The sequence below is a fragment of the Varanus komodoensis genome, unplaced genomic scaffold (assembly GCF_004798865.1).
Source record: "Varanus komodoensis strain SLA01 unplaced genomic scaffold, ASM479886v1 scaffold116, whole genome shotgun sequence".
In the NCBI taxonomy this organism is placed as follows: Eukaryota; Metazoa; Chordata; class Lepidosauria; order Squamata; family Varanidae; genus Varanus; species Varanus komodoensis.
In genome coordinates this window covers 698,191-707,620 of record NW_025335333.1, presented here as the reverse complement: position 1 = coordinate 707,620, position 9,430 = coordinate 698,191, and the positions used below count along the sequence as shown (strand labels likewise).

The following is a 9,430-nucleotide window of genomic DNA, read 5'->3' as shown; positions in this document are numbered from 1 at the left end:
CCCGGGAGGTTGCGAGGAAGACCGCCTTTAGAGCTTCCCCCCACGAAACACAGCTGAGCCTTGGAACGCGCTGCCCCGCCAGCGAAGGGCGCCGCTCTTCCTTTTCTTATCTCTGCGGCCCAGCAGCTGCCATAGAGAAGCCGAGGGGGAGCGGCCGCTCCTTGCAAGCCAGCGCCTTGCCCCCTAGGTACTCTATGGTTTCGGCGCGTACGGTGGCTGAGGCGCAGGCGCGCCATTCCGCCTCGAGGGCGTGGCCAGGGAGGCACAGCGCGTTCTCTGCGCGTGCGCCGTTGCCAGCTCGGCCGCCATTTTCCCTCGGCCGTCGGAGGATGGAGCCCGGCGGGGGCCGTCGCGAGAGGCTGCCGCCGGCCCTGCCGCCCTCGCAGGCGCCGCCGCCCAAGGCCAAGGAGGCCTCCGCCAGCGGCAGCAGCCACAACAGCCGCCTGGAGAAGGCGAAGCAGCGCGCGGCGCAGCAGGAGCTCAAGCAGCGGCAGCGCGCAGAGGTACCTGGGCGGGGCTCTGGTAATGGCGGCTGGGGGCGCCCGGGCGAGATTGCGCCGCTATCGCGAGAGTTGGCTGGGAATGGGAACTGTGGGGCCCGGGATCCCCAGTATACTGCCTCGGTGGCGGGAGGCCGCATTGAGCAGCCACGAGGGCTATAGACTTCGGTAGGTTCACGATATATTAGTATTCTTATGTGTGTCGTGGTCGTTGATGGAAGGTTGGTGCAAAAGTCGCCTTTACCAAAGAAGGGTAGTATCTATGATTATGTTTATCAGATGTATATCCTGTTCTCGTCCAAGGAACCCCAGTGGCTCGTTTGATCTTCTTTCAGTTGTATATGCATAACGATTTGAGTTCAGACTTCATGGTAATCCACTCTTAAGGATCGTGTACAGGCTGAGTGAGGGTTTTTGTTGAAATGTAGTTTCATGTTGTCTCAACTGAGCTGTGTTAAGAATCCGGGTTTTGAGCAACCTCACTGCAAACTATGGGCTGTGCTTGGTTAACAGACAGTGGCTTGTTTCTGCAGCTGGGTTAAGACAGCACAGCGGTCCTCTCCTGATCCAGCTCAGCCCTTGAGTGTGGGTTGCCCTTTTGTCTGAACCTCACCACTATGCCTGTCTCTGTGTGGCTGGGGCATGCTGGAAATTGTAGGCCTTCTTTCTCTTGAAGCATGCACAGGATTGCATCCTGGATTATTATTTCTTGAGGGGGCAGCAAGTTCCACAAGTGGAAAATAAACAGGAGCAAAGAAAACCAAAAGGAGACAGGGAAGAGGCCTGCTTTCATCCCGAAGGAGAATCCGTGAGGAAGGCCCAGGGGACAGCACTGGCTTTCCAGGTGCAGCAGGGGGCTGCGTGTTAACATGCTGCTGTCTGGTTGAACGCAGATCTATGCCCTGAACCGGGTGATGACGGAACTGGAGCAAGAGCAGTTCGACGCCTTTTGCAAGCAGATGCAGGCTTCGGGTGAATAAGCACATGAGCCCAGTGCCAAATGGCCAGTAGCGAATTTCTGCCCGGGGGGCTCCCTCCACTCTGGACCAGCCCTCCTCCCACACTGGCCCTGCCAGCAGTCTAACAAGACTGGAGACTCTAAGAAGGGAAGAACACACAAGCCGCCTCCATTTCCCCCCTTCCAGTCAGCCGTTCCACTGGCCTGCTCTTGTTCTAACTCTTCCTTGTTGATGAACCCTGGTTTCTAACTCTATTTATTGCCTTGCTTTGAAAAATATTTTTAATAAAGCTTGCCTGCCTATTTAGATGATGAAGCAGTACCTTCTACATTGTCTTCACAAAGTACTTCATTTTTATCAGTCTTGAATGTCCTACCAGTTTTACTAGATGACCTTTTTAGGTTCTGGTCTTTTGAGGGTGTGAGAAAAAAAGTCAGACCTCTTTGTACTGTGCATAATTTGCCTGCCTGCCAGTCTGTCTCTCTGTGTGTCTCAAATCACCTTAGTTCTACAGGAATCATAGAAGAGTTGAAAGGGGCCTGTGAGGCCATTGAGACCAGCCCCCTGCTCAGTGCAGGACCCCAGGTTGGGCCACCCCGCGGAGACGGCTGCCCAGTTGTATCCTGAACATCCGTGCATCTAGTGTAGGAGAGACCGGACCTCCCTGGGTCCTTGGTTCCGTTCTCGTGCTGGTGTAACAGTCAGGAAACGTTTCCTGGTGTCGAGGCGCCCTGTAGCTTGAGCCTGTTATTCCATGTCCTGTCCTCCTCTGCGACAGCCTTTCCAGTATGCATGGAGTGCTGTCCTGTCTCCGCTTAGCCCTCTCTCCTTGAGGCTAAACACACCCAGTTCTTTCAAACTGCTCTCACGGGGCTTGGTCTCCCGTCCCTCGCTTCTCCGTGTTGCCTTCCTTGGAAGCCTTTCCCTTCTCCTAAGAACCCAAATAGAATCTGAAATTGGCAGGCTTGTTTCCCTGCATAGCACGCCCAGCCCCCCGCCCCCCAACATCCCATTCCAAGAGAAATTTTCTTCATTGCTTTAAAAAAAATCCCTGCACACAAGAAGTTTGTTTGTTTGTTTGTTTGTTTGTTTCAAGTATTCTTTTTCAGTAATGCAACAATCACAGTCTTGTCCTCCTTTCTCCCCCTTTCCTACCAAGTAACTGCAGAAGCAGAAATCAGCACTCCCAATAAATTTCACCACTGTGACAGCAACAAAATTAAATATTAATAGGGCTTCATAGCCCACAGACATACGATCCAGTTTTCCCAGCAGCACATCTTCAGAAGGAAGCACATAAATGGGATCTGGGCTTTGCCCAGAGTGGGAACGAATTCATTTCGGACTGGGAACCCCTTGGAGGGGGAGAGGTGGCTCTTCTGACGGAGGAGGGTGGGGGGCACGTGGGTTCCAGCTGTGCTGGGACGGCAGTGGCGGTCCTGCAGTGTCCTCTGTCCCCGTGGTACGGGAACAACACACTGTTGGACTTTTGGGGCACCGTGCACAAAGAATGCAGCCGGGACATGGATTGGTGGCTTGTGGGTCGCCTGCTATTGAGATGCAGGCTGCAGGTGCGATGAGGGTCCCTCCCCACCTCCTCCCTCGTGGCTAAAGGTGCAGCATCCCTCACCCTTAGCTCTCCGTCTCTCCTGGTTTTTATTTTACTAAGATGTTTTTAATAGAATTAACTGAGGGGTTGATCTCCTGCAAAAAGAAGCGCCACTGTCCAGCACCAGCTGCACTCGGGTTCAAAGGAATGGCTGTGTGTTTCGAGCTCAACACTCACTGCTAGTGCTTAAGCAGAGTTCCCCCCTGCAGAAGTGCTCACACTGGAATCTGGCCTGCGAGCCTTCCAGCCAAGGCCACCCTGGAGCCAAGGCAAGGAAGCCCCAGTCCAGGAAGAGGCAGGTCAGGCAATGACGTGCCTTCAGCGATTTGCCTGCGACACCAAGGCAAGGTATTTTGGCCAGTCTCAGATCCCGACAACACCAGGGCTGGGTTGGCACAGCATAACAAGCCAGAGTGTGCGCTGGATGTGGGCTGCTCTTGGGGGGGGCGGGGTTGTGCTGTGTGAGCCCACCTGAGCTAACAAGCCATGCTTCTTAACCATGAGCCACCCACAAAGAGAACCGTGGGATGTTGTGGTTAGCAAACCCCGACTTGTTAGCATGGCTGGGTTCACACGATGTAACAACCCATGACTCCGCAAGAACCAGCTCACCCGCAGTCTGTCCTCTGGCTTGTCATTCGTTCACTCAGCCCCATTGCATCTGCTTTTTTAACTAGGGCTGCAAACCCACAAATTTGTATGCCACAAACCCACATGCTCCCTTTCGGCATCTTGCACGGCTTCTCCGTCAAAGTGAGGCAGGGGCGCCAGAAGAGGACAGAAGGACCCACCTTTAGCATCACCGTGAGAACGAGGGAAACCTGAACCGTGTCCCCAAAAGTCATCAACATATAAAATTAATGACTGGGAAAAGATAAAAATACAAAATATCTACAAATTCATTTCCCCTCTTAAATCTATACAGCATTTTATACATAGATCTGTCTAAATAGAAAAAATCTGTACATTTTTTATCTACACTGACGGGGAGGCTCAAAGTGCTGGCATCCAAGCTGCAGAGCTCACCAGAAACCCGCTCGGCCTGGGTGGACACACCAGCCGACGCGACAGGGAGGACCTAGGAGCTGAGGCGTGTCCGGCTGGGAAGCCGCAGGCCTCCGTACGGTTTCCGTGATGGGTGTTCGCGCCGCATCCGCTGGTTTTCAGGTCCTCTGAACAGGCGGCCCGCAGCCATGTATGTGCAAAAGTGCAGAGTTCCCACGAGGCCACAGATTTGCTTAGTTTCTGTAGCTCCATAACGCCGTCGGGAAGAAGATGTACGAGGTGGACCAGATCAGGTAATAGACGGAGGCAAAGGAGGAGGCGGAGAAGGCGACCATCAGGACCCCTGCAGCAGGAGACATGCGCGGGGTGAGGCGATGGAGGGGCCCGGACCCCGACCCCCGCGGGAAGCGCCCTGCCCCGTCGCTGGAGCCGTGACCCAGCACGTCTGTGGGGACCGCACCTCCGACGCCTCCGGAAAGAGTGGGGCCCCGGCCCTCGCTCACCTCCCGCGTAGACCGCCTTCTTCCACGGCTGGGACTCCAGCACCTTGTCGTGAGGGTAGAAGCCCCGGTCCACCATGAAGAGGACCATCGCCAGCGCCACGGCGCGCGTGGCCACCCGGTCGCCCCCCGTCAGGAGGTAGGTGGTCGCAAGCATGGACGCTCCGTAAGGGCAGGGCAGACCCCGGTACATGAAGGGGACCCCTGTGGTGGGGGAGAATCAGTCCGTGAACCACTGGCTGGGCGAGATGACGCCCGCATCGCAGGCGTTACTCCCTGGATCGTCCGCCTGCGTCTCGGCCGGTCGCCCGGCTTGCTGCGGGGAACGCAGGGCTGCCAAAGCAGAGCCGACCCGGTCTTCGGAAGCGGCAAAGGGGCTCGGGCGGCCTGGCCTGGCCCAGCCAAGCGGTGTGGGCGGGGGCCCATGCCTCCACCCAGCACGCTGGCCAGAAGCCCCCGGGCACAGAGCAGGGGCACTGGCACTCACCACTGGAGAAGAAGCAGAGGCGGGTGAACACGGCCAGCGCGTACAGGATCACCAGGAGCCCATCGAGGACGCCCTGGGCCTGGAGGAGCAGGCCCGCCGCGAGGCCGAACGAGGTGAAGTCCGCAAAGTCGTCCAGCTTGGCTCCTGCGAGCGTCAGGGAAAGGGTCAGGCCGGGAGAACCGCAGGGCCACTCCGAATGCCGTGGCGCCCCGGCGCCCTGGGTGCAGCCTCCGAGGAGGAGAGGCCAGCCACCTGCGCCTCAGAGCAGCCGAACGGGGCGGTGGGGCAGCCCAAAGCTCAGAGGGCTGCTGATGCAAGAGGAAGGCGTAGCCCTGGGGGACACGGCCCTGCAGAGTTCCGACTCTTGGGACGTGTGAATGAGGGGCAGAGCTTGTCAGAGTCCCCTTCTGCGCTGCCTTGTGCAGGCCAGGCGGGGCCGAAGATCCGGCGAAGCAGGGTGGGCTCCCCCAGGCTGGTGCCCCCAACTCCGTTACGGAGGCTTCTCTCACGGGGCCCCCTTTCGGGCCCGTCTTGGTGCTGGGGAGGGGCGTCCCTCTACTCGGCACTCCGGGTATTGGGAGCTTGCGCGAGGGGCTTGCCGGCCGGTGGGCAGGCAGGGGCGAGAGCGATGCTGAAGGGACCGGCTCACCCAGAGCAGAGCAGGCGTTCAGTCGCCTGGCGACCGCTCCGTCGGCGAGGTCCAGCAGAAACCCCGTCAGGATCAGCCAGCAGGCGGAATGGTGCAGCCTAGAGGGGGAGAGAATGGGGGCCCTGATTGCGGCCTCTTGCGCTGCCGACAGGCATGATGGGAGCTGCCCACTCCCCCCCGCCCCGCATGTGGACTCATCGCCCAGGCCAAGTTTTGGGAGAGGTTGCCGGCCAGCCATTACTTGTTGCTGGGCTGTTTGTGGCTAACACGCCCTGGCTGAAGTCCAGAGTTCCAACAATTCTGCAACCAAAAATGTACAGGGCTGTCGTCACATGCAGAGCAGGCCGACACAGCCCGAGCAGGCTCCCACCATCCCCGCCGCTGCCGGATCGTCCTCCGCTTGTGACCCACCAAGCTGCCCGGGCCTTTTCCACATGTGCTCCGGCCAGCCCGGCACGCGACACCCACGCCGTCTTCTGCTCCCACCCCAGGCTGGCCCCAGAGAGCGCGGCAGTCCCTGGCAATGGCCGTCCGGGAGAACCCGGCATGGGCCGGCCGCAGGCTTACCTGTTGAGGCTGCACAGGATGGAGCACAGGCCCACGATGAGGTTGGCCACGGAGATGGAGTTGGCGGCATTCATGCGCATGAACTCCACGGCCTGCGCCCACCCGGCCCGCTCATGCAGGAGGAGCTTCTTGGCATACTGGAACAGCCCTGGAAACCACAGAAGAAGACGTGAGACCCAGCGGGCATCCCGGCAGGGGCTTCTCCAGGGCCCAGCGGGGGGGCATTTATGTCCAGGGGAGGGAGGGAGGGAGGGAATCCAACGGATAAGCATGGAGGCCGCCACATTCCTTCCATCCACGCCTGGCTCCCCCCCCTCAGAAAAGGGTTCAAGAGAGAGCCAGGGGGTTTCTCTCTGAAGCCTGCCCTGAAGCCAGGATTTTTGGGTTCAAGAGGGGAGCCGATGCAGCCGCACCTCGTCTGAGGCATGCCCTCCTTTTCTCGACCTCCTACTTCAATGTGCCTCAACTGGCTGCCCTCAAATGCATTGGACCACGAAGCCCATAATTCCCAACTGCTATGCTGGCTAGAAATTACAGGAGCTTCAGGAGGCAACCTCTCCGAGTCACCCACCGCCGCTGCACGCCCTGGCGCAGCAGGGAGCCGCAGCGAAGGGGCGAGGTGTCCTTCGGAGCAGGCTGCCCTGGGAGGCACCCTTTGCTCTTGCGGTGGCGACCAGCTGGACACACGGCCCGCTGCCCCCCCCCCGCACTGTTTTCTTCCTCTCTGGTTTCCCCCGGCCAGCCGGCACAAGATTGCAGTTCCGTTCCTCTGATTAAAAGCCACCCGGCAGTAAGAGGAGGAGGAGGGGAGAGGTTTAACTTGAGACTCACCAGAGGGGGGCGACACCACCCACATCCTGGCCGGATTTCAGGAGCAAACTGCACAGTTTCTGTAGCTGAAGACACAAGGGGAAGAGCAAAAAGGGAGCGGATGAGAGTGTTGCGGCTTGACTGCTCCGCATTCTGCTCGCTAGAAGAGATGCAGCCCCGGACAACGGCGCGCGCACCAGCCGGAAGGGTGGCTGGCCCCACGAGTGGCCAAGCGAGGCTTGGAGCTCCGGAAAGGAGGCAAAGGTGCCAGCGGCAGCGAGGCCATTCGGAAGCGCTGCCCTCTGGACCGACCCGCCTGCTGCCTGGGGGGTGGGGGTGCACAGCTGCTCTGGCCCTGGAGCATGTGAAGGCCCCGGGGAGCCGTTTCAGGTCGGTGGTGTCCTCGTGGCCGTTCAGCAGTGCATGGTCCAGGTTTAAAAGCTCATGGGGTACTGCTCGGTCGGTCGGTCGGTCGGTCACAGCTCAGCTGCTGCTATGTTCGGGCAAATACTGTACTTTGAACAGCCTTAATCTCCGTAAAACTCCCAGAATGCTTTGGCTGCTGGGCAGAGTGGCCATGGACGCGAGGAAAGGGAAGGCACTGCATGCAGCCCCCTTGGGAGCCCCCTGTGAGGCCTTAAGCCCTGAGCTTGCCAGCCGGCCGAAAGGAGGAGCCGCGCAGCAGGCCTGCAGCGACTGCAGCTCAGCAGGGGCTCGGGGGGGGGGGGGCTCCCACCAGGCCATTGCTGGGGGCCAGCTGCCTCCCTGAGGTTGCACACACTCTCGACCCTCCCCACCCCCAGAGGGAAAAAGCACCCTGCCCCTCTCCCCACGGGTGCTCCAAGCAGGAGTTGCCGGAGTGGTGGGCGCACGGGCTTCTCCCCACGGCCAAATTCTTTCTGGGTGACGCGGGCAAAGCTGCGCTGGAGGGGGGCGTAGACAGAGGGCAGAGGGCCAGCCGGTGGACATGTGGCTTCCCGCCCCTCCTTTCGGTCGGGGCCTTGGCTCCGGCCCAGCGAGGCAGCTCAAGTTTCTGAGACCCCGGCGAAGGGGCAGGCCGGAGGCTCCCGAGTGCCAGTGCAGGCACATGACCGAGGTGGGTGGGGCGCCATGGGGCGAGCCGAGGGGCAGCCCAGAGACCCAGTGGCAGCACACTCTGGTTCGAGAAAGGGGCAGGGGCGGCAGAAGGGGGCGGGGGGCGCCGGGTGTTCCGAACATGCTGTCCTGCCGGCATTGCGCCCACCCGGCCCTCCGATCAGCAGCCGATGGGGTGGCTCCTCTCTCGGCTGGCATCAGCTCACGGCAATTGTGCGCAGCGCAGCGGGGGCGGGACAGTGCGTGTGCCGGCGCTGCTGCACTGCGGCTCGGGGTGGGATGGGGCTCGGGCGACCCGCGTCCTCCCCCCCATGCCACCACGGAGCTCGCGGGGACCCTGGGCCAGCCAGACTCTCGGCCCACCTGCCTCCCAGGGGCGTTGTGGCGATCAGATGGGGGAGGTGGGAGATGGTGATGTGAGCCGCCCTTCCCTTGGAAGGAAAAACGGAGGACTATAAATATAGCAAATATTCCTCTGATACGGACAAGTGTGCAAGCACACGCCCCAGCCGCCCCGGTGGTGTTCAATGCACGGCGGGTCCCGGGCCAGGAACCCCCCGCCTGCGAGGTGCGCGGCTTGTGGATGGAACGGGGCCAGCAAGAGCAAATGCTGGCAGGCCAGGCACGCCTTCCCCACAAGAGGGTGCCCTCCAGGCGCTGTTTACTCCAGCGCCCATCAGCCCCTGCCAGTGTGGCCACCAGGAATGCTGGAGGTGGCCGTCCAGAAGCGGGGGGACAGCGGGGGGGTGAAGGCTGCCCGTGCCCCCCAGGTCCCCGGGCGGCAGCGGGGAGAAGCCGAGGGACCCCGCGTGCGTCACACGCCCCCTGCCCGTTGCAGGGGCTCGGGCCGCCCCCCCCCCCGCCGCAGCTGCCTGCTGCTTTGCTGACAGCGCCGCCCGCCCGCCCGCCCGGCCGAACGCGCTCAGGGCAGCGAGCGAGCGGGCGCGCAGGAAACAAGTGCCGCTCCTCCGTCGGAGGCACGCTGCGCATCCCTCCTGCGGGAAACGCGTCTGCGAGCGTTTATCCTGTGTATGCCCTGCCTCTCCTCTCCCCTCCTCTCCCAAGGAGACCCGTTTTCCCCGCCCCATCTGCATCTTCACAACCCCCCTGCCAGGTAGGCACGGCCGAGCGCGACTGGCCCGAGGTCGCCGAGCTGCGTGCGGCGCGGCGGAGGCGCGCGGCCCCCGAGGGCGCATCCCCGCCGGGGCCTCCGCGCCCGCCGGCCGCGCGCACTCACCGCCCCGCCGCC

At 61.1% G+C, this 9,430-nt stretch overlaps 2 protein-coding genes across 2 annotated transcripts; one reads left to right on the top strand and one right to left on the bottom strand.

Moving 5' to 3' along the window:
* Nucleotides 1–288: 288 nt before the first annotated feature.
* LOC123018801 (small vasohibin binding protein) lies at nucleotides 289–1,765 on the top strand. The gene is made up of 2 exons (XM_044421176.1): nucleotides 289–503; nucleotides 1,394–1,765. Exons 1-2 carry the CDS (start codon nucleotides 330–332, stop codon nucleotides 1,478–1,480), a joined length of 261 nt encoding a protein of 86 aa, XP_044277111.1. The 5' UTR covers nucleotides 289–329; the 3' UTR covers nucleotides 1,481–1,765.
* Nucleotides 1,766–2,524: 759 nt separating this feature from the next.
* Nucleotides 2,525–7,191, bottom strand: TMEM269 (transmembrane protein 269). The gene is made up of 6 exons (XM_044421270.1): nucleotides 7,108–7,191; nucleotides 6,277–6,424; nucleotides 5,710–5,807; nucleotides 5,061–5,204; nucleotides 4,577–4,777; nucleotides 2,525–4,416 (listed from the first exon to the last, which is right to left on the bottom strand). The coding sequence occupies exons 1-6, from the start codon at nucleotides 7,130–7,132 to the stop codon at nucleotides 4,307–4,309; spliced, it is 726 nt and encodes a 241-aa protein (XP_044277205.1). The 5' UTR covers nucleotides 7,133–7,191; the 3' UTR covers nucleotides 2,525–4,306.
* Between the last annotated feature and the right edge of the window lie 2,239 nt (nucleotides 7,192–9,430).